Below are 22,982 nucleotides of genomic sequence, written 5' to 3'. Positions count from 1 at the left end.
GGTATTCCGTCGGTTCTTCCTTCTCCTTCTCTCCTTCAATTTTGACAATGTACATATAAATGAACGGGTGGCAGGCTTGCCGGGTATTTTGTTGGACTTTTCGAACGCCACGAAACGAGTGGTGGGGTATAATTTGTTCGGCGAATCGATCTCTTATTACATGACGACACAGCAGCAGCCCTTCTTGGGCTTCGCTTCTTCTTTTTCGTCAATATCGGGTATTCGTGGGGTGGCGTTGTGAGCAATTACAGGCGCAGGAGCTGGAGGAACAGGTGAGGGCGCAGGCGAGCGTTGGATCGTCGGCGTGTTGGCAATGGTCGGTGTGATCTTGTAGCCACCGCTAGTACCTGGTCGAACACTGCCATTGTCGCTCTTGGTGTCGCTCTTCGACGGACTCAGAGGCCAAGGTCCATGTCCAGTTGCAGACCCATTCGGAGATGTCCTGTCTTTCTTCGGTGACGGACTTCGTTGTGCTAGAGGCTGGAGGTTGTGGCTTTCGAGCGATAGAACAGGTCCCTTTGGCTTGCTCATGTCTTCATCGTTCAGCAGCTTGAAGTCTCGATCATAGACGGTGCCCGTCTTGCCCTCTTTCTCCCACTGCTCTTGTGCCATTCTCTTTGCATGAGTCGGTAGCATTTGCTGGTCGGGTGGAAGTCGTGGATCCGGCTTGTACATAGTTGCAATCCAAGGAGCCTCGCCTTCGGGTGGTGAATGCCGTCCAGTCGATGGCCGAGATTTGTGCCCAGAGCTGGAGCCTGGCCGCTTGGTTGCGGTCGCCGAAGGGGCGCGTTTTCCATTCTGGTGCGATGATCCAGGTCGAACAGCTGAAGAAGTGGAAGTCTTACGCCCCGTTGGTGCCCCTTTCCTCGGTACTCGCGATTTAGGCGGCGAATTCTCATCGTTCGATGAGGTCTTGTTCGAGCTGCCTGGAGGCGTGATCTTTGACCCATCCTGCTCTGCATCAAGCAGCACCTGACTGCTGATGCTCGGGCTTCGGATTTGCCGTGCGTATTGCATCTCGTCAAAGCTACCGCTCCAATTCTGGCTTCCAGCTCGAGAGCGAGGAAGAGGCGAGTCCCTGTCCGTCACTGTCTGCGGCACCGGTACAGGGCTGACTCGTGATACTGGTATACGCGAGGTACTTGGGCGGACCATGTGCTGTCGGTGTGTGTACTGCTCTTCCGCGACTTCTTGAGGCTGCCGAAGTTCGAAGTCCCGAGGTGGAACGAACTCTTGCTCCTGCTCCTGTGGCGCCTCCTCTTCTGGCGCTGAGGGGACCGTAGAGACACGTTTGCGTGGAGACTCATCATATCCAGGATACGCATTGGTGTAGTCCTCATCGTTGAGTATCTCGTTTTGCCGATCGTGACTGGTGCGACTTCCAGGACGACTACCGCCCGCGCGACTGGCCGAGCGTGAGGTTCTGCCATTCTCGCGTCCAGGACCTGCACTGACTGAACGTCGCGAGGGACGCACGTAAATGCCCGCCTCCGCCATCTCTTGAATCTCAATCTGGGCTAACTTGTCCCGGTGTATCCACGCCGAGTCGTTCACTCGGCCCTGATCAGCTTTCTCATCCTGCTGTCGCTTCTCCCGCAACGCATTCCGCGAACGCTTCCGCCCCGCGGCGTTGTTGTTTGCTCGTAAGGAAGTCCTTCGGTGCTTCGCCGCCTCGCTGTCGGATTGCAGGTCCCAGGCGCTGTTCCGCTTGGGAATGCTCTTTGCATCTGAATCGACCTCTCTGCGTTGAGTGTGAGGCCTGGCATTGCCATCGGTCTCCTCCAAGGGCACCGCATAGCTCCAGTGGCCGCCGTTCGCCGTCGCCGCCATGCTCGTGTCTGCGCGTTTCGGTGGTGATTGTGACTGCCGGGTCACAGATGGTAGCGTCACGATGCAGACATTCCCTGCTGTACATCCGCTGGTGACACTCGGTGCGGTGGTGCAAGAATGATGAAGCTTGCAAGGTCGACGTCGGCCTCGATCATGCAGGGAATTCCAGGATCAAGGCGGAGTGCATGCGGGCGGTCCAGCAGCTGTGAATGTCTCAATGGTGCCGCCTTTGAGCTCCTGGCGGCAGAAGTGTACAAATGAGAGGCGGACGTTCGCGTCACTGTCCAGGACATAGACAAACACGCGGTCCCAGGGACGGACGATTGGGAGAAGGACGACCGCACCGCACTGACAGTCCTCCTCGCAGCGCGGCGTTGATCTGCTAGTGCGAGTCCAAGCAGTTCATTTCCTCGTCGCTGGCCGCCGTGCTCCTGCCCTGTTACAGCCAGCAAATGGGCCGGACCGTCGGATAGCGAAACTCTAACTGGTGACGGTTGGATCGCGCCTCCTTTTCCTGGCGAACCTGGTGCGCGGTCGTTCTGTCCGTCAAACACAACAATCAATTGAGATTGGGGCGTCTGTCGAGCAACGAGTTGGACTGCCATACCCACGCCGCCATGCCAGCCATCATCGACTGATCATGAATCAATCCTCATCCCGCGGTCGAGCATCTTGTGTCACCCGCACTCATGTGGTCTGGCTGTGGCACACGAATGGCTCTCCAATCAATCACCCACGAACCACCCCGCCAGTTTCACTCGTCGCTGCCACCAACGCCGGCTGCGTTTCTGGCACTCACGCGGTGCCATCCGGCCCCCCGCCGCCATCAACGGATGCTTAGCCCTCCTTGAAACTGCCACTTCACTTCTCCATCTGGCAAACACGACGACCGGATAGGTGCCGTCTCTCAGGACCGCCGTTGCGGAGGGTTGGACTGAGCGTCCCAGAAGTGTTTCAGCAGTGCAGGTTGAATCGACCATCACACATCGTCACACCAAGATGCCTCTCGGATCTGCACAAACGAAGTCTCGGTTGATGGCTGGCCAGACTGCGATGAATCTTGGTTCATCGTAGACATGGTGGTTGGCGATTGCCGCTTCCGCCGTTGGGGCATTGAACAAACACAATTCTTGGACCACCGTACCCATCCCCGAGAGATGAAGCCCAACCATGCTACTGCGAGGCTCTTGCAAACTCGAGAGTGTTGTGGCCAAACGGAGAGACAAGTCAGGAACATCTACTAACACTTTCCCTCCACTGGCGTGCCACATAGGTCACATGCGCCGCATACGCTGCTGGCGGTTGACGTCTACTGAACGTTTCGAAAGCTTGTCTTGCCATCTCGATAAAGTCGGTGCAACCACCTTACCTTGGACTTGTGCACGGTATTGGCATAGAACGGGGACTACCGTAGGTCGACAACAACAGTCATCATGCTAACAACATCCCTACCCGACATCTTGCTCGACGAGGACAATACACATCCAGCTAGACGACGATCCGGCCAACTCGCGCTGCAATTCTGAGCTTGATCTATCACAACATGCGAGAGCAACGAGGTACACATGCGTTTCCCTTCGAGAGCAAAACCAAGACTGCTACTTGCCCCTCCACCAGCCCATTATTTACACAAGTACTTTTGAACTACGAAAACCGAGCACAGCAAAAGTCCACCAACTGCCGAGAACACCATGCCCCGATGTGCATCCCCTACACCAAGTCAGCGAAGGAGTCATCTACGAAACAAAACTTTGGACTGACCTTCCCGGGTGACACCCAAAGCCAGCACGATGAAGACATTCAACGGCAGTCTCATCAAGGCGTACACTTTACCACGAACAGCATCATCGACCAGCTCGCTCTTCAGCCGGCTCATTGTTGGAAAGTACAATCCAACACACATTTCGAATGCCGCGAAACTCCAGAACGAAACCATCTCGTTGTTAAACAATACAGGTACGAACAATGAGTTCGCCCCCATGGCTAGGATGCTGAGGAGTAGCTTGCCGGTATCTCTTCCGGCTCGTGGATCCAGTGTGGAGAAAAGCATCGAGCCCATCATCATGGCGCACATGAACGAGGAGAAGATGAGTCCAAATGGCGGTAGGTCTTTGATGCCCGCCATGGCTCGTGCGGATTTGAGTGCAGGCGCCCAGAAGAAGACGAAGAGGTACATTGATCCTTCGAAGACGGTGGTGGCTAGTGCCAATGACAAGACACGCTTGTCTAAGAGGCTGGCCCTCAAGTCTGAGCCGCTCTTTTCGTCTTCGGGCTCGCCGTAGTTCTCGCTCTACACAGCTAAAATCAGCGAGCATCAACGGTTCATATTCATGACAGGCTTACCCAGAAGTTCCAGATATAAGCAAACGCGGCCCCGAGGCACAAGATGGCGACCAGAAAGGCGGCGACCTTGGTACCGGTATATCCAACGACTGCCTCGCCCACGACGCCAGCAACAATGGCAACCACACCACTCAACGTGATGCTCATCCCAAACATATCCTCCAAACGCAAGGAATCACTCAGCCCACTAGCATGGTATTCCGCAATCATCCAAGTCTCAAAGACGGAGTAGAGCAGCGTCGTAGCCAGCCCACCGAGCGCGCGACCCGTGAACAGGACGACCATATCGTTGCTAAGCACCGACAAGCAGGACACCGCATACGCAACGCAGAAGGTCAGACAAGCTGCCCGTCTGCCATGCTTATCCGCGAGCGCGCCAACGAAAGAAGCTGTGATGCCAGCGCAAACGAATCCGGTGGTGAAGAGCGCTGCGACGACCGCTTCGCTGAGGTTCTTCTCGTCCTTGTAGACCGTGTACATGAATGGGCCCTGCAAGACAAGTGAGCAATTCTATCGGCGCCCAGAAATGATATTGCTCGACTCACCTGGACCCAGTCCGCCCCCATGGCCAACAAGTAGACTGTGAAGTAAGTCACCTTGAACTTGCGAGCATCGTCCCTCCCTTCTCCCTGCGGCAGCGCCAGAGTCTCTTCTTTGGACCCGTCACTTTTCGATCGCTCCCTTCGATGGTACGCCAGAGCGGCATTGAAGAGGACCAGAGAGGCGAAGTAGATAGGGTAGAGCTCCATTGCGGCTGTTCGACTTGTTGGTGAATGATGGTGATTTGAAACTTCTCTCGCAAAATCGCTGGAAGTTCCAGGCAATGAATTCTAGCGCGCGAAGCACAATCCAGTCCATTCTTTCTGCAAGATTGGGGGATGCGTTTTTCGGGGTTCCTTGCTCCGGGCGTGGTACATCATTCCACTCAACGCGCTGGCGCGTGCCTGGACCTGGGGGGTCCAGAATTTCTTGTCGACACTTCTTGAAGGGTGGATTCGAAGCTTGTCCAATATCGCCATCACGTTTTATCCCCATGGCTGTTCAAACCACGACCAGGCTGCCGCTCGTGCTGGCGAGTGTGGGTATCATCTTGTTCGTCGGAGCGTTGCTGCACCAAATGAATGGCGTCCCTTCGTCTTTGCGGTCGTCGTTGGGGAAGGTTGCTGGGCAGAGGTATTGTGATGTGTTGGTCTCTCAGAATAAGACGGTTAGCTGACCAACTATCAGCTCGTCCTCGAAAGGCTCTTTCTACGATATCGCCCTGTCGCATGGCACAGACAAAGTGACAGTCCACCACTACCACCACATGTAAGCCGGTTCTCTCCGACAATCACTTGTTCATCTCGAGTTGCTGACGTTGTCAATATGAAGGTACCAGAAATACCTCCCACCCTACCGCCCCAAGCCTCTGAAGATGCTCGAGATCGGCATCGGCTGCGACATGGGTTATGGGCCAGGGGCCTCGTATTTCACCTGGCTGGAATACTTCCCTTACGTCGACCTCTACTTCATCGAATACGACGCGGCCTGCGCCTCCAAATGGGCCGCCAACACGACCGGCGCGACGATCTTCACGGGCGACCAAGCCAACATTACCTTCCTGAACCAATTCATGCGGACCGCAGGGACCGACTTCGACGTCATCGTCGACGACGGGGGCCACACGATGGACCAGCAGATAGTCAGTCTGGAGACGCTGTGGAAGGCCGTGAAGCCGGGCGGGCTGTACTTTTGCGAGGATTTGCAGACGAGTTATTGGGAGAGTTATGGGGGTGATCCTGCGAATAGGGGGAGCAAGAGGACGATGATGGGGTTTGTGAAGGAGCTGGTGGATGATTTGAATGTGGTGACGGGAGGGCATAAGAGGAAGCATGAGGGGGTTAGTTTGGATTTGTTGAGTGTGGATTGTATGGAGGAGGTTTGTGCTTTTGTTAAGAAGGGTTAGATGGTGGTGGAGAGGGGAGGTTGGTGTAGGGAGATCGGTTTATTAGCTGTTGACGTACGGCCCCTTTTATCTCTTGCATCTCATCATGCTGCTCGATGTACCCTCGTCGATGTGCCCAAATTGCAGCCATCTCCAAATTTCTGTCGGCGACGAACCTGGAAGCTCCTGAGCGTGCTGCGAGTTGTCTGGACAGCTTGCAAGTACTGGGGATGAATCTTCCATTTCGAGCAGAACACCCAGGGTAGCATGCCACAGAAGCAAGGAGTCCAGGTGCAGTCGCAATCTCTTATCCAGGGCAGGCCTGACATCGTTGCGGCGAGCCATGGTTGTCGGCGTGTGATATCACGCGTCTGCTGTAAACACATCGACGTCATTACAGACGGAAGCTCGATGCGCGTTGAGGAGCACGTAATCAGACAGACTGTATGCGAGTTGCCGTATCGCCATCTGCATACTCTGCTGCGTATCCTGCACTGGGAGACTCGACGTGAACGGTGCAGGAAGAAGCAGTGGATTATTTAAACCAGGGAGGGACTCGGGGATATTTTCATCACACGAGACGTTGCGAAAAAACGGGTCTCGCCACGGGTTCAAAGCCTGGGAGTTGGGGCTTGGCGTCGGCGGCCGGAAGCTGCGATTTCGAGCGCGTCGACCTCTGCTCCTCCTCCGCTGCCGTAAACACAGACAATCCCTTCCGCCCGCCCTCCCACCACCACCACTCGCCGCCTGGCTTGCACGCTTGACAAACTCCGCCGCGACGTGTCACGCTGGTCCTGGCAAACCGCAGCGGGAGCCCCGTCCGTCATGCCCACGCCCGTCGCGACGCTTGCATATTACTCTCGACCCGACACGCCCACGCGCACTTAGACTTTCACCACCACCCATACCGCTCTCCCACCGCACCCACCCGCCCAGAACTTCAACGCACGCGAATTTCGATCATTTTCACTGCTGGCCCTCCTCCTGTTCGCACCGTTCGCACCATACAGACACCCCGGCCAGTTCTGAGACGTCATCAAAGGAGCAGCACCAGCACCAGCACCAGCACCAGCACTCACGACAATTAATTGTAGATATCCCGATCTACCACCACCACCATGCCTCCGTCCGGTCGTAAAGGCAAGACCCGCGTGCGTAGAGCACCTGCGGCCACCGAGACCCACGACCAGCCATCCGATGCAGAGACCCCAGACGCACTCGCGACACCTTCGCGTGGCTCGAGGAAGCGTGCCCGAGGCGGCGAGGCCACTGCTCCTGCCTCTCGTAACACGAGGAGAAAGATCAAGGACACCCGCCCGCCCGAGCGCGAAGACACCGAAGGTACTGAGCTTCAGTACCACAGCGACGACGAGACCGAGCCATCGCTCCCAACCGAGCAAGACATTATCGCGAGTTTGAAGGTCGCCGATAAGCATGTCAACGCTACCGAGGACTATGCCAATGAGCTTCTCGAGGGCCAAGAAGAAGTTCCCGGCTATGGCAAGATTGCTGGTCGCGACTGGGTCTTCATCATCCGCAAGCTGGAAGTTAACATCGGCCGGCCAGAGACGCAAGAGCGCCTCGTTGACGGAGATGGAGCGTCCGTGCGTACCAGCACTCCCACCGCAAAGACTGTCGTCGACATCGATCTGGGCCCCGACCGTCAAGTATCCAGAGTTCACGCCATGATCACCTACGATGGAGAACGCGCACAGTGGTATCTCGTCGTCAACGGTCGTAACGGACTGCGGGTGGACAACAACCTCCAAAAGCGCGGCTCAAAGATTTATCTCCGCAATGGCAGCGTGATCGAGATTGCTAACACGCAAATGGCCTTCATCACCACTGCGGTGGACGACAACGACGGCCCTCTTTGGGATGCTTCGATCATTAAGCAGGCTCAGAAGTCGTCTGAAGAGGACGAGGACGGCGAAGACGAAGCTCGTACTCACAGCAACCGCAACCACGTCCCTGCGCCAGGACGGAGTCAGTTACAGGATCGCGGCATGTACCAGTCTGACTACAACAACCCAACTCAGCAGACCCACCACAATCAGCAACATCGCACTCATCCTCACTCGCAACGGTCCGCTGTCCACCCACCACCAGGCACTCCCATGCGCACGCAGACGTCTTATCCAAAGTCTTCGCCAGCAGCCAATTACTCTCGAGGCGTGATGATGGAATCGACCGAGAGCATCGACTACTCTGCGGACAACGCTAGAGACCTCAAGCCACCACACTCATACGCCCAGATGATCGGCATGGCTATTCTTAGCACACAGGAGCAGCAAATGACATTGAACAACATCTACAAGTGGATCATGAGCAACTATGCGTTCTATCGTTTTAACTCGGGCGGCTGGCAGAACAGCATCCGCCATAACCTGAGCTTGAACAAGGCATTCTCAAAGGTTGCAAGGCGCACCGACGAACCTGGTAAGGGGATGAAGTGGATCATTGAGCCGACCGAGTACGACAACTTTATTGCGCAGGGAATGAAGGGATGCAGGAGGCCAAATCCTCTTCCAGGTACTCAGAGCACTCTCGGTTCACCAACCAGTCCAATGGGCCGTCTGAAGACTGTCAAGAGAGACGACGAGACTACGCCTCCTCTCAACTCGTACCAGCCAGCTTATTCCGCTGCAATGGACGCGTACACTCCAGAGCGAGGCTCTCGTCGTGCCCAGACAGCACAGCTTGATAGCAGCGTTGGTCTAGGCATCGAAAACAACAGCGTCGTGGATTATGACTTTCCCCAGCGTGCCACTCCTCGCAACGGCATGACCGCAGTGGCGAATGCAGCAGGCTCACCGCCGGCGCTGTACGTCAATGATGAAGGCCGCACTGGTCCTCTTGACACCCCTTTCCCGCTCCGCCCATCCCAGCGTCTGGCGCCGCCCAGTACGTTGAGACGGCCGAGTGATTTCATCCAGTTCAGCAGCCCTGCACCGTTCTGGAAGATGGAAGGACTTACTGGCAGCACGCCTTTCAAACCATTCGACCTAAGTCCGTTGAAGACGCCATTCCCATCTTTGAAGAAGGGTGACGCAGAGGAGCAGAGGGATGAAGAAGAGGAAGATGAGACTTCGGTCGTGGATGAGCAAGATGGAGCGGAGCAAGCGAAGCAGACAGAGTCAGACCCCAAGGGAAGTCCGGTCATCAGTTCTAGCAGTCCGCCGCGACCTACCAGCTCAGTCCACGCCCTCGATGCAAGCCCTACGATGAGCAGGCCAGCCACGGCTGTTGGCAAGACTCTCAGCCAGCTTGCCAATGCGGCGGACATGGAGTCGGGTAGCACGACGACGGAGAAGACGCCCCCAGCCACAAGTGGATCTTCTGCTCCTATCGTTCAGCAGCAGCAGACTCCACCGAACACCGTCAGCCAGACTTCTCAGCCCGCCGCGAGAGCCCACGAGCTGCCTCAAGCTGCTGTAGCCAACAAGTTTGACAACGTCAGACCAGCTGTCAATGGCAGTTACTCCAGCAGCTCGTACACCAGCGCGAATGGCAGCCTTCATACCAACGGATACAACCCTCCGCCGGATGATGGTGAGGACGAGGGCATTGATCTCGTGAAGTATGTTTCGTCTTGAATGAAATATGGAATATGTGGAAACAATACTGACTGCTTCGCAGGGGCTTCCAACCTATCGGCGCCTTCCATCAGCGCAACCACCTCGCCATGGGCGCTGGCATGGTCGGTGCGCCGTCTTATGGTCGTTAGGAGCGACCACTTGACCCGGCGCTCGAGTTGGCATTTTCTTGTTCACCTTCACGTCAGCAAAACGTGGTAAGTCAATTCCCCAGGCGTGCTTGAGTGATTTGAAGGCGGCGGCGTTGTTGGCAGAACGTTCTTGTTGTCGGAGTATGTGGTTGTGCGGATTACCAGCCCTGAAGAGGGTCATCGTGTCTTGGACGAATGCAGCGTTGCTTGTTTGGAATCATGTCTTTCTTTCTTGGGAACGATGGCAGGCAAGGCGTTGTTGGTTGGGTCAAATGAATAGAGGAGAGAGAGCATGAATGAAGAATCAAGAAATGAAGACAATTGTTTTGGAAAAGTCTTCTCTGGATGGCATATCGTCGGTGCTGGCCTTGCTTTCAAATTTCTTCGTGGGGCCCTTGTCAGGAGAACCCTTGTCTTTTCTCGAGATTGAAGTCGAACTGTTCCGGATTAGGAAGTCGTGCCAGCCACCATTTCGTAAGTGAAGAAACTTGGGAGATTTGTCGTTGTTCGTCGGGTGTTTGGCTACGTGGACATTGTGTTTGGTGGTTGGTGCATAAATTTTTATGTGGTGGGTGGAATGCTATGCTGAAATATGTCGAAAATTTGTGTAGTTAGATGTGTAACTTGGTGCACGGTTCACCAGAGGGGGGGGAATTCTTCTGTCTCGTTGGAGGGGTCGCCTCTCTCTGATATGCAACAGAAGTGCCTGGTAGCTTTGTGGCTGCAGGTGGCGGCTCAGATGTTCGAGCTACATATCCTGCTTCGTTTTCAGCTCGTTGAATCTGAGCAGGAACAACTTTCAGTAATATTGTACGGGGCCTTCGACATGTTCGACGGGCTCATATCCGAATGGGATATCAACATAGCTTAAGCAGTTAATCTGGAATTCTCACAAGCCTTCAGCAATCCAGAACCCGCCATGTCAACGCAAAACATCCAGACAAAAGACTATGAATACCACCCTCTCCCCTCAGCACAAACACACATCCGCCTCCTCTCCCTCCTCCCACGCTCAAACACAGAGCCAATACCGCTCACTCTCAAAACCGTCGTCCCCCTGAACGAAGCAACCAATTCCTACGACGCCATCTCATACACCTGGGACTCCTTCCTCCCCGTCCACGAAGTCTCCCTCGACGGGCGCCGTCTCTGGCTCCGCGAGAACATCTGGCGATTCCTACTCCATTGCTCCTCCACGAGATTGGGTAAGGGCTTGAGAGGCCGCTTTGGATCGATTCGATCTGTATCAACCAGAAAGATGTAGTGGAAAAGAACGCCCAAGTCCAGCGCATGAAGGCGATATTCGCGCAGGCGATGCGGGTGGTGGTGTGGTTGGGGACGGCGAGTCGGATGTGTTTGTGGGCGGAGCGTGCGGCGTGGAGGTGGGATCGGATGGCGGATTTTTTGAGGGAGGTGGGTAGTCGGCGGGGGGATTTAGAGGCTGATGACGATGTTGGTGTTAAGAGTGGGCTACGACGGGTTATGACCAGTCCGTACTGGACCCGGCTCTGGATCGTGCAGGAGCTGGCTGTGCGGTGTTTGTGTCCGGGACGGAGCTTTGTGATATCAATGCTTTCTTTAGACTTGGTACGCTTCCGGGGCAGTTCTTCCAGGTCGGCGACCACGAGAATACTGAGTGGAAGGCAGCCGCGAAGCAAATTGATCGACTTTTCGAACGGCATCTTGCCCGGGAGACGCAGTCGCCGTTTCAGGGGCTGGCTTCGCTGGTGGAGGAGTTCGCTGCGCAGCAATGTTGCGATCCGCACGATCATGTTTACGGGCTTCTTGGACTCTTGGAGGGAGGACAGGAGCTTGTGATCGACTACAAAAGCGATATGGAAGTTCTCTTCTGGCAAGTCTTGACGGCCACCCATCAGCAGATGAGCGCCATGTCCCCGGGAGCGCGGAGGGATTCGTATCAATGGAACATGGAGAATCTCTTGGAAGTTCTGCAGCTGCGATTAGAAGATATCTTTGCGCACCATACGCTGCAGCACCGACTGATCCGCGATCGCTTCGCGGTGGAGATGAAGAATAATGCTGATCTTCAGCTGGTACTACTACGGCGACCTCTCCATCCTCCTCTCCGCAGACTTGACCTTTGCTCAACTCGCCTACGTCTCGGACCCCTTGAATGTAGCTTACGCCGGTGATATCTTCGCCCCTCCTGTCGAGACGAGGCAATTCGCCATGACGGAGAGTATGAGACTGGACCTTGCATCGTCAATGCAGGAGCAGAGTATGACCCACGAGAGGCTTCTGGCGATGGCCAAAGCTGGGGAGTCGCTGTCTCTGGGGTTTTCGTTAGGGAGTTTGGTGGAGCTGTCGAGGTTAAGTGCTATTGGGGATGAGTATTTGCAGCCGGAGGAGAGGAAGGGGAAGGGGTATGTTGGTGGTGCGAGGGAGTGGGTTGGGGGTTTTCCTTGGGATGAGGTAATGAAGAAGGTTGAGATGGCGAGGGCGTCGATACCGAGGGCAGAGTACCAGGGGAATGGGGATGGCGAAGGAAGAGAGGACTTGACGAACAGGGGCTGTGAGACGTGATGATGGCTTGATGCCGGGGGCTGGATGGGTTTGGAGTGAATGTGGCCTAGCCAGTAGTATGTACCCAAACGATGGCATGAGCCTGCAGTTCCAGCTTGCATTCTGATGGAGGGTTTCCAGACTGTAATTGCTCTTCGTTCTGCGCTTGAAGCTTCTCAACAAGGGCCGCCGGTCATCTGTTTCAAGAGAGTGATCGCCGTGAGCAGGCCGAGGAGCAGCAATGCAGGCCCATTCCTTCCAGAGCCGTTGATATCAAGGACTGTCCCAGGGATGGTGGATGGACCGCTCGTAATCGTTACCGCCGGCGAATTTCTCGTCCGTTCGGGCACAGATGTTGTCGCAGGTTCCGTGGGAGTAATCGTGGATGCAGTGGTGAGTGCTTCTTCGTAGCATTGGCTCATGATGAGAGTTCTGTTCAGCTCGGTGCGCCCTCCGGGTGTGCGCCACATGGCATTGTACCATCCACTCGGGCAGAGTTGAGCGAGGGAGACAGCAGAGGAGCTATGTTCATCCCACCAGGACGACGCAGAGCTGCCGTATGAGGACCAGGCAGGTAGCATGTTGGTTGGTGCTGCTGTTGTGAAGGCACACCATCGTGATGGTGCTGGGAAGGGGCAAATTAGGCGCTTGGTGCCGGTGAAGGTGCATGGCTCCTCTGAGTTGAGATGGTGGCCCCATGAGAGGAGTGCAGAGGAGAGGGCGCCGGTGGGTTGTGGAGGCTGCGATGTCTTGAGTCTTGGTGTAAGAAGCAGGATAGTGGCTATTTGAGCTTACCTCGAAGTATTCTGGGAGGTATTCTGTAGCGCATTGGTATGGATCCGACTCGGTGGTGATTGGCGAAGCAGTAGGGAGGAGCAGCTGAGGCAGATCTTGTGTGGCGATGGCGATAGCTGCCATCAGGAGAAGGAGTGGATACATGGCTTCTAGCCACGAATGTTGGTGGAGTTGGTGAAGACGAAAGCCATGGCCAGGCTTCAGTTATATAGTGTCCAAGCGGTTGATGTTTTCATTGAACAAGACATCATTGCAACAGATCGTCTGGCAATGACCCATCACTCACTCTACAGCATCGTGTCAAGTCTCGTGTTCCGTGGGAAATGATTGGCCATGATCAAGGAGATCCTGTCCAGTAAAGACCTTTCTGGTCTTGTCTGATTGCTGTCTCGTAGTGTCTTGTTCTTTGGCCGAGATCGACCTCTGCGACACGGCCGGTAATACGCTTCCATCGTCGCTAGTACATGACACGGATCGCAGCCAGGCATTCTTCTATGCGATATGTTTCGAAGTCTGGCCAACCATGTTGTCGAAAAGTCTCTCGAATCTCCTCACGTTTCTTGGTACCCGCTCTCCAAACGTCCTTGACCTCTCCCTCTCCGACAGGGTAGAAGTTGAGTTTGCAGAATTGATGTTTTAGCATTTCGAAGAAGTCGACTACCGCCCAGGCACCGCAGTCGCGCCACAAGGCTTCTTCGTCAGATTCTGCGTAGTCCCAGGCATCGTCGAGAACGCGTTCAGGGTATGAATCCATTGGTGTAAAGCCCTTGATCTCTGAACGACAGTCGAGCCAGTAGATGACGCCGAGATCGGTGTCTAACAGGAATCTCTCGGTGTTCCCGGCCCCATATGTCAGACTTATAACATGCGCCGGGACAGTGTCTTCTTCAAAAACAAGTCCCTCGGACATGATCCTCGAGTCTTCGTCGATCTCGCCTTGCTGCCATGATTTCTGCATTGACATACGCAGTATGTCGCTCCAATCTGCAAAATTGGTGTCCGGAGCGCCTTGAGCTTCCCAAGAGGTAGTGATATCAGCGCGTAGATAAGGCAGATGTCGAAGAAGTGCGACGACTTCATCCGTCTTGCCTAGGCATCGTGCATTTTCCGGAGTGATGTGAGGCCAGCCAGCCTCTGGCGGCTCGACCAAGTAGTGTCCAGGGAGATGGAGGAGTATGAGGAATTTGTAGTAGTCTCGCACTGCATCAATACATGCTTGGCGTGAGTAGGAGATCTCGCCCAGTGCGGGCATGTTGCGTTCAGTCAGTCGTGCGAGAAGGTGAAGGAGTGGCAGGAAGCTCTTGCCCCTTCGACAGCCTCAACCCGAAACGGATGCCTTTGTTGACGGAGCTTGGCGACAAGCAAGTGGGAGTCTCGGGCTGGCTCATTCCAGCGACCCGTCGAAGATTGTCATCACCCTGAGACAATCGCGTTCACAGCTCACAGCTTCGGGACACTCTTTGCGACAGGGCGTCATCTCTGGCCGGCCGTGAGATCGAATTTTCTCCCATATTTGATCTCGATATCGAATGGCTCGTGATAAATCCAGTTGTCAGATTCCCTGGGCCCTTCCCGATCCTACAGGATAGAACTGTAGCTTGTTGAACTGGTCCTTCAACCTCTCGAAGAGGTCATCGACGGCGTAGGCACTGCTCGGTCGCAGGATGATCGTCGGCACTATCGAGGTCCCGAGGATGCCTTCCAGGTATGACATGGCTGGTACCTGTCCTTTGACTTCATAGTGACAGTCGAACCAGTAGACAACTCCAAGTGTGTTCATCGATGATTCTGAGAAGTTGGGGGTGATATGAAAACAGGCAAGCAAGCACGCCAGGCTCATGCGGTTGAGAGGTGATAGCAACACTGGATGGACCTCGCTCAAGGCTGATTCGAAGTGGCAGATTCTCGTGTTCGCGTACTATCAAGCAGGTTGTGCGAGGGAAACAAGCCGTGTTTTCCACCACAAACCAGATCGTTGTATTCTGAGAGATCTGGTTTCACTTTCTGCCGAGCGTTCACTCGCTGGTCACTCTATGAGAGATGAACGCTTGACTACAAGATCGAAGAACTCCTGCAAAGTCGTACATGTCACAATATCCATCACTGGCAGGTTCGCGTCGAGTTCCCTGACGATCCAGTTGCGCAGCTCTACAGCCACGAGAGAGTCGAGACCTAAATCAGTCACGGATTTCTCCAGCTGCACATCATCTGAAGATACCATCAACATGGATGATATCTTCTTCACTAGCGCTTCTTGGATAATGGATCTTTTGGCTTCAGCATCCGCTCCCAGCGCGATGAGGTTGCGAGCAGGTATCTCACCCGACCTTGGACATTCCTGCGCTTGATTCCCTCGGTCTCTATCGGCCTGGTCCCATCTCATAAGTTCGAACAGTATCCCTGCGTCGACGAGCCATGCTCTCCCTTCGTGAGTCTTGGAAAGTCCGACAATAACCTGATTACGACTGCCAGAGACTTGTAGGACCGCGCTGACCGAGGCTTCTAAATGAGCCATGGTAATTGCCGCTCGGTAAATCCTGTCATTGATCTGACTTCCATGAGCCATCACTGCTTCGGCGACGTAACCATGATTGGAAATGGCAGGAAGATTGATTGATGTCGCTGGCAGCCCCTGACGGCCCCGCCAGTTGCAGAAGGCATCGACCGCTGCATTGCTCCCAGAATAGGCGGCCTGTCCAATGTTCCCACTAAGTGAGGCTATTGATGATAGGCAGACGAAAAAGTCTAGGTCATCAGCTTTGGGAAAAGCATTGTGAAGGTTGACTACGCCAGCCACTTTTGGTTGCGTAACGGTTTTCCAATCTTCAGGCTTGTAAGATTCGAAAAGGGAATCTTTCAAGACCATCGCTCCGTGGATGACCCCTCGTACCGGTGGCATATCCTGTGCGGCAACATCATCAATAGCATCACGCAAGTCTGCAGGTAAACTGACGTCGCACTTGCGGACCAGAACTTTGGCGTTTCGTGCGAGCGCAAGACTCTCGAGATCTGTGGCATCCGCAGCGTCGAGAATCTTTCCGGCCCTGGATGTCAGCGTGATGTACTTTGCACCCTGGGTAATAAGCCAGGCCGCAAGAGCTTTTCCTAGGCCGCCTGTGCCCCCTGTGATGAGATACGATGCGCGTGCAGAGACGATCGTTGACTCGGCTCCTACGTTGATGTTTGATGCTTCCACTCGTATGTCTGCGTCGTTGGTCATGACCACTTTGCCCTTATGCTTCCCCGATTGCAGAAGACGAAGGCCGCTGCGGAGGTGGGAAATAGGCATAGTCATTACCGGTTGCACTGGACGGAGCTTGCCCTGTCAAAATAGCTCCAGGACCGATTGCAGCAACTCTGAGGAGTATATCGTTCGATGCTCAATGAGCAAACCCAGATCTACGGCGGAATACGAGACCGCCCGGTCCAGTGGAGCCATTTCCAGCATCGAATTGGCCAGGGCATCGCGCTTACCAAGCTCGACAAAACGGCCGAAAGGCGCAAGTGAACGCCAACTCTCGCGCAGCATCTCACCTGAGAGGCTGTTGAGAACGACATCCATGCATCCTGCCAGGCGAAGTCCATCCGCCAGCTCCGCGGCAGAGCGGCTGGAGAAGATGTGGGAAGGGTCGATGCCGTAGTGCTCGACCAGCATATCTCGCTTCTCAGGCGATCCGACGGTGCAATAGATGTCGAGGCAACCGATCCATTGAGCAAGCTGTATGGCAGCCTGGCCAACACCCCCCGCGGCAGCGTGGATGAGGAGCCGCTCCCCAGGCTGCAGACGAGCGCATTTGACCAGTGCTTCATAGGCCGTGGCAAAGACGATGGGGATAGATGCGAGCTGGGTGAAGTCCAGCGAGAGCCCGTCCGGCACCTTGACGATGGTTCGGAAGTGGCTGCGCGCGTGCGATGCAAACAGGCCGTCTCCCCAATGCACGATCCGATCGCCTGAGCGGAGGTGATGCGCCGCGCGACGGCCCGTGGCCAGGACCGTCCCGCTGCATTCTTTGCCGAGTCCCGTCCAAGGCACGCGGCCGAGGGCGATAAGGACATCCTTGAAGTTCAGCCCCGTCGCCTGCACCTGCATCAACACCTCGTCGTCCCCAAGGCTATCGCTGTCGCCCGGGCCAAGGCTAACACATGGCTCGAAGTGCACAGTGTCGAACAGCCCAATGCTGCCCATCGTTGCTTGCATCGCCGCATCTCCCCTCCAGAATGCATCCTTCAGGACCGCTTCGCTGTAACGGCGAGCGGCGTCGCCAGCGCCATCCCCATTGCCGGCATCGACGATATGCAACACAACGAGCTTGAGCTGGGTGTACTCCTTGCGAAGGGTTCGTGCAACGCCGAAAACGAATTCCGCCAGAGCTCCCACCATGTCATCGCCCGAGCATCTTACTATCCACAAGATGCCTTTGGAACGCGAGCAAAGCTTTTGCAGCGTCGACAACTTCGGGTCGTCCAGGTTTGTCACCCCCAGGTGAACATCGCGCTCGACTAGTACTGCGATATCGACTTCCTGGTCATCTCCGCAAGTCTCTTCTGTCTGAATACATCCTCTGGAGTGCTGGCTGTTTGCGACGTAATGCGCCAAGCTGTCGTCACCGAGGACCACCACGCTCGCAGACAGCTTACTAGGATCTGGAGGAACATGCGAGCAAATCGTGCAGTGAAGATCATGTCCGTTGGGCACGTCTTTGACGTAGGCGTCCACCCCACTGAACCCTGCCTCCACGAGCTTCTCATTCCATTCCTCCTCTGACAGTATCGGACCAGTGAGGCGCATCCACCATCCTGGAAGCATGGCCCACGGGAAACAAAAAGGCGAGAAACGGCTCAGCTCGACCATTGCCAGCACACCATGCGGTTTCAGGAGCCAGCGCAGCGTGGAAAGAGTTTCGTTCACGCTAGGTGTAGCATGCACCACATCGGCTGCGATGACGAGGTCAAAATCCGATGCCTGGAAACCCTGTGCGGCACCTTCCTTCCCAAGGTCGAGCGTTCGAAATACCATCTTGTGCTCCCATTGAGGGAAACGGAGTCGAGCAGGCTCAAAGAAGACCGGGGAGATGTCACTATAGCAGTAGAGGGAGAATCGGCTAGGCTCTGTCGTCGACAATTGCTCCAGCACCCGCTTGGTGAACCCTCCTGTCCCGGCGCCAACTTCGAGGATCCGCATACATGGATTCTGCAGGCTGAGCTTGCCGATGAATTGTGCGAGGAGAGCGGCGCTCTTCTGAAAGCCGAAGCACTCCTCGTATACCCTTTGCAGTCCATTGGCGTCCAACACTGATAATGCATCCACCTCACCGCTTAGAACAGACGGAAGACTGCTGCCAACGCCGTGAATGAATCTCTCGTCGCTCCAGGGCATCGCTTGAGCGTTGCTCGGGTTGACCGAGCCTTCTGGACCACTGCACGGCAGCACGGAAGGTTCTGGGATTCTTAGGAGTAAGGGCTGCGCCGCGGCAACCTTTGCTTCCATCCACTCCTTCATCAACTCTAGATGTGGCATCACGGCGACCGAATCTGATGTTCCTTGCAATGCATCACGCAGATACAGCAGGGACAGTCGCTCGATCTCTTGCACTCGTTGTTCATCTGCCGCTTTGGTGTTCTGGTCTCTGAGATCCAGTCTCTCCAGAATGTCGCTCGTGATAAAATCCAAGTGATCAAGCCACTGAAGCTCGGCTGGATTAATGATGTCGATATCGCTGACCGTGATTGTCTTCTCCGAGACATCTGCCATTCGCAAAGTGTTCATCTCAATCACAGGCAGATCTGAGTGCTCGGCAAAGCAACACGCATCTATGGTCGTTGATCGAGCCATGCCATCTGTCTTCGCGCTGTGAAGAAAGGCACGCAAGTGGCCTGGTTTTTCTGGACCAAGAACATCCGCAGAAATGCTCATATCTTCGACGAATGTGGGCACGTGGGCACGCAAGCCTGCGAGCTTGCCTGCATGAATCGAAAGGAGGCCCAGCTCCGCATGGAGAGTGGCGTCCAAGAGTGTTGGGTGAATGATGAGTTTGTTCTCGTATTGCTCCGGCATCAACCGTGCGGTGTCCGCAGGCTTCACGCTCCCAACTGCCACGTCTGGACCGGTGGCCAAATTAGTCAAGAGACTGAACGCGGGCCCGTATGTAAGACCTGCTAGTGCTGCCTGGCGGTATAACGCACTTGCCGCAACTGGCCGATGACTGCGAGACTCGATTTCGCACCTCAGGAGTCTCATGGCTTCTTTCTTCCGTTCAACGATGCTACCGACAGTGTTGCTTTCTGCCCGCTGTAGGGCGATCATTCCCTTGCAATGCTCGGTGGAATTTGCCCCCTTTGTCCAAGACCACACTTCGAAAGTATACCATGACCCGGATCCTGCGGGCCTTGTCGCCATGGAGGCTCCCCTCAAGATTGTGTACGTTTCGTGCTGCACCTCTTCTGCCAGCAGCAGCGCCTTGCCAACGGTCAATTCTCGCAGACGGAAGACATCACCGGGCGAGATGGATGAGTACTCTAACGCTAAGCCTTCAACCGCCATGGAAATGTAACCTGCTAGCGGGAATATCACATTGCCATTCACCACGTGATCCCGCAACCACGGAATGTCGTCCAAAGTGAAGACATTGCGGTATTCGCTTGTTCCCCCAATGCTGGGGGTCTTGTGGCCAAGTATGACGTTCCATGGGCTTCCGTCATGCTCGTACGAGTCGATGAGGCGGGTTTGGTGCCAATATCTCATGCTTCTGTTGAAAGGATAGTTGGGCAGATTTGAAATCATCCTGGGCTCTGAATTATCGCCCGATCGATTAACCTGAGCGACGTCAACAGGGAATCCAAGGCTCGCAAGCGAAGACATGATCGATAGGAGGTGGTATCGGGGCTGGGTCGATCTCTGCATAGTGGACATGTACTGAATCGCACTGCCGTCTGCTTCCTTCAGGATATCTCGAATCGGGCCTGCTAGAGCTCCATGTGGACCGACTTCTAATAATGCGTGAGTTGCATCTGTAGATGCATTCGGTCCGGACAAAGCTCTCACCAGGCTTCTCATTGCCTCATGAAACTTGACAGGACAGACTAGATTCGTGGCCCAGTACCACGGTGACTGCACCACGCCTGCGCTGACTTCGTATCCTGTCACCGAGGAGTAGAATTTGCAGTCTCCCTTGGATTTCGCCAGCTTGGATTTGTCTAACCAGGGCGTAATATCTTCCAGATATCTGCCAGCCACATGGACCATATGGTCTGAATGGTACGCCACATCGACTTTCAAACGCCGGTTGAAGATGGATAGTCTGTTGAGCTCTTCTTCGAGTTCGAGCACGGCGCACGTATCGCCTGAGACGGTCACACTTTGAGCACTGTTGTAGCATGCAATGCTCGCCAAGCCAGACCCAAGACTCCGTATGACGGGCTCGACCTGGGACGCTGAAGCGCCGACCGCTATCATGGCCCCCTTTCGTGGTCGTACATCTTCAATGTCCAACGCCGTGATAGCTCCTCGATGATAAGCCAAGGCCAAGGATCCTTTGAAGTCAACCAGTCCAGCAGCATAGGCCGCAGCGATCTCACCAGAAGAGTGGCCACATACAGCTGTCGGTTCAATGCCCCAACTGCCGAGCATCGAGACCATGGCGATCTGCAATGCAGTAACCGCCGGTTGACTGATATTCGAGTCGTAGATTCTCGAGGTCTCGCTCGGTCTCGCAAGCTCATCTAGCAATGACCAGGACGCTCCCAGTTCTTGCCTCAAAAAGACATCTGCATCTTTCATTCGGCCTGCGAATTCCGGATACTGCATCAATAGGCATCCCATTTCGGGCCAGACGGTACCTTGACCAGTGAAAGCAAATATCGACAGATGGAGTTTCGTTCGACGCCCGGAAGGGTTCGCTGCAAGCAAACTATCCCTCACCTGGTCCAAGGAGGATGCAGCGAACGCGAAGCGATGGTCATAGACGGTTCTCCTGCAGCAAAGCGTATAGCTAAGCCGGCCAAGAAAGTCTTCTTCCAGGCTGGCCTCATTCGATTCCACGTATTGTACGAGATTCGTAATGGCGGAAGAAAGAGCCGTCGGATCTTTGGCAGACACGACGAACAGATGCGCGGCGGAAGTCGTTCCATTGCACAGGTCTGTGGTAATACTGCCGTTCAGGGCTGAGATCTGAGTGTACTCTTCCAGGATTACGTGTCCGTTGGACCCGCCAAATCTACAGTACGTCAGCACCTCAATGTTGTAGAATAATCCAAGGTACATACCCAAAGTTGCTGATCGATGCTCGACGAACGCCCTCTGGCCAGGGGATACACTCCGTTGGCACCACAAGAACGCACCCGTGAGTCTCGATGCCAGAATTCAGGCTTTGAAAGTTTGCATTTGGCAGAAGTTTCCGGTTCTGCAACATCAAGACGCACTTGATGACGGAAAGCAGACCACTTGCGTTCTCCAGGTGGCCAAAATTGGACTTGACGCTCCCCAGAAACAGGGGACGGCCGTTTCTGGCAGGTCCAGTGAACGCGGCAATGATGGAGTTTGCCTCGACTGGATCACCACGTCCCGTTCCAGTCCCATGTCCCTCCACAAATTGGGTGTCCTCTGGCCTGAGGCCTGCAGAGCTGTAGACTTGGCGTAAGAGGCTCAGCTGAGCTACTCCATTTGGAACAGTAATCCCACCCTGGCTACGACCGCCGTGATTGATTCCTGTCTGACGGATGAGCGCATGAACGGTATCGAGACATCTTCGCGCCTCTAATTCAGATTTGAGGACGATGCAGCATACGCCGTCACCTCGGCCGTAGCCATTCGCTCGAGAGTCGAACGAATAGCTCGTACCGTCCTTGCTCAGTGCGCCAATGTTGCCCATGAAGGCCAACAGAGAGGGGGAAAGTTGCAAAAAGCTGCCTCCCACAAGAGCACACGAGCACTCGCCTTTGCGGATGCTTTCCACGGCGAAATGGAGCGCTGTCAAGGCTGATGAGCAGGCCGTGTCAACGGTAATGCTAGGGCCCTGGAAGTTGAAGAAGTATGAAATTCGGTTGGCAAACATCGCCGATGCGGTTCCAACGGCTGCATATCGACCGGCCGTGTATGGGTCCTGGTATAGACGGGTCTCGTACTCGCTGTTGGAACTTGCCACGAAGACGCCAATATCGCATCGTCCTGAAAGAGCATTCATGTCAAGCCCGGCGTCTTCAATTGCATGGACTGTTGTCTCGAGAAGCAAGCGGTGCTGTGGATCCATGGCAGTCGCTTCGGCCTCTGTCAAATGGAAATAAGGTGCGTCAAAGCAAGAGACATCGCGACTGATGTACGAGCCCGCACCCACATTGAAATGACCTTGCTTCAAGGCGCTTGGATGATAAAAGTTGCTGGCCTTGTAGCGTGACGTTGGGATCGGGGTTGCTGAGCAACGTGCCTGTACGCAGAACTCCCAAAGGCTCTTTGGACTTTCGATATCCGGTGGCAGCTGGCATGCCATACCAATGATGGCAACCGGCGCTGGTTTGGCTTGCGCATTCGACGACATTGTGGCTATCTACGATCGGGACCTTCGAAATTGAATCGAGGAGGTGTTTCAGAGGCAAATTCGAAGGATCCTCGTGGGCGTGCTACTAACATGGCTACTCATATGGACCCGTCAAGCATGCACTTGGAGCAGAGTGTCGTATGCATGAGGGAATATCCCGAATCCCTTGCACGCTCCCTATCTCCCTCAAAATGGCTCGCTTGCCAGCAAATTCCACCCAACGTGAAGAAGACTGTGTAGCGAAGTTCTCCAGAGCTGCGCTACCTGCATGCATCTGGCACTCTGCACGTTGGTGGCAAGTGTCCTGTGC

The 22,982-nt window shown here is 55.0% G+C and overlaps 8 protein-coding genes across 8 annotated transcripts; 3 read left to right on the top strand and 5 right to left on the bottom strand.

Moving 5' to 3' along the window:
* Window positions 1–156: 156 nt before the first annotated feature.
* M409DRAFT_69253 (uncharacterized protein) lies at window positions 157–1,830 on the bottom strand (the record flags this gene model as incomplete). The annotated part of the gene is made up of 1 exon (XM_033818202.1): window positions 157–1,830. The coding sequence occupies one exon, from the start codon at window positions 1,828–1,830 to the stop codon at window positions 157–159; it is 1,674 nt and encodes a 557-aa protein (XP_033663266.1).
* Window positions 1,831–3,451: 1,621 nt separating this feature from the next.
* Window positions 3,452–4,922, bottom strand: M409DRAFT_27384 (uncharacterized protein; the record flags this gene model as incomplete). The annotated part of the gene is made up of 4 exons (XM_033808549.1): window positions 3,452–3,540; window positions 3,592–4,120; window positions 4,174–4,662; window positions 4,719–4,922. 4 exons carry the CDS (start codon window positions 4,920–4,922, stop codon window positions 3,452–3,454), a joined length of 1,311 nt encoding a protein of 436 aa, XP_033663265.1.
* A 284-nt stretch (window positions 4,923–5,206) lies between these two features.
* M409DRAFT_69251 (uncharacterized protein) lies at window positions 5,207–6,118 on the top strand (the record flags this gene model as incomplete). Its single annotated transcript, XM_033818201.1, has 3 exons — window positions 5,207–5,316; window positions 5,401–5,481; window positions 5,545–6,118. 3 exons carry the CDS (start codon window positions 5,207–5,209, stop codon window positions 6,116–6,118), a joined length of 765 nt encoding a protein of 254 aa, XP_033663264.1.
* A 1,097-nt stretch (window positions 6,119–7,215) lies between these two features.
* Window positions 7,216–9,824, top strand: M409DRAFT_69250 (uncharacterized protein; the record flags this gene model as incomplete). The annotated part of the gene is made up of 2 exons (XM_033818200.1): window positions 7,216–9,677; window positions 9,737–9,824. 2 exons carry the CDS (start codon window positions 7,216–7,218, stop codon window positions 9,822–9,824), a joined length of 2,550 nt encoding a protein of 849 aa, XP_033663263.1.
* Window positions 9,825–10,743: 919 nt separating this feature from the next.
* Window positions 10,744–12,175, top strand: M409DRAFT_58467 (uncharacterized protein; the record flags this gene model as incomplete). The annotated part of the gene is made up of 5 exons (XM_033813921.1): window positions 10,744–11,029; window positions 11,112–11,237; window positions 11,289–11,739; window positions 11,876–12,024; window positions 12,057–12,175. 5 exons carry the CDS (start codon window positions 10,744–10,746, stop codon window positions 12,173–12,175), a joined length of 1,131 nt encoding a protein of 376 aa, XP_033663262.1.
* A 348-nt stretch (window positions 12,176–12,523) lies between these two features.
* Window positions 12,524–13,286, bottom strand: M409DRAFT_58466 (uncharacterized protein; the record flags this gene model as incomplete). The annotated part of the gene is made up of 2 exons (XM_033813920.1): window positions 12,524–13,096; window positions 13,143–13,286. 2 exons carry the CDS (start codon window positions 13,284–13,286, stop codon window positions 12,524–12,526), a joined length of 717 nt encoding a protein of 238 aa, XP_033663261.1.
* A 313-nt stretch (window positions 13,287–13,599) lies between these two features.
* On the bottom strand, window positions 13,600–14,394 carry M409DRAFT_58465 (uncharacterized protein; the record flags this gene model as incomplete). Its single annotated transcript, XM_033813919.1, has 1 exon — window positions 13,600–14,394. One exon carries the CDS (start codon window positions 14,392–14,394, stop codon window positions 13,600–13,602), a length of 795 nt encoding a protein of 264 aa, XP_033663260.1.
* Window positions 14,395–14,694: 300 nt separating this feature from the next.
* On the bottom strand, window positions 14,695–22,672 carry M409DRAFT_58464 (uncharacterized protein; the record flags this gene model as incomplete). The annotated part of the gene is made up of 4 exons (XM_033813918.1): window positions 14,695–15,026; window positions 15,228–16,448; window positions 16,536–21,355; window positions 21,405–22,672. 4 exons carry the CDS (start codon window positions 22,670–22,672, stop codon window positions 14,695–14,697), a joined length of 7,641 nt encoding a protein of 2,546 aa, XP_033663259.1.
* Window positions 22,673–22,982: the final 310 nt, after the last annotated feature.

This window comes from Zasmidium cellare, assembly GCF_010093935.1.
Source record: "Zasmidium cellare ATCC 36951 unplaced genomic scaffold M409scaffold_36, whole genome shotgun sequence".
NCBI lineage: Eukaryota > Fungi > Ascomycota > Dothideomycetes > Mycosphaerellales > Mycosphaerellaceae > Zasmidium > Zasmidium cellare.
This window is presented reverse-complemented; position numbering and strand designations above follow the sequence as displayed.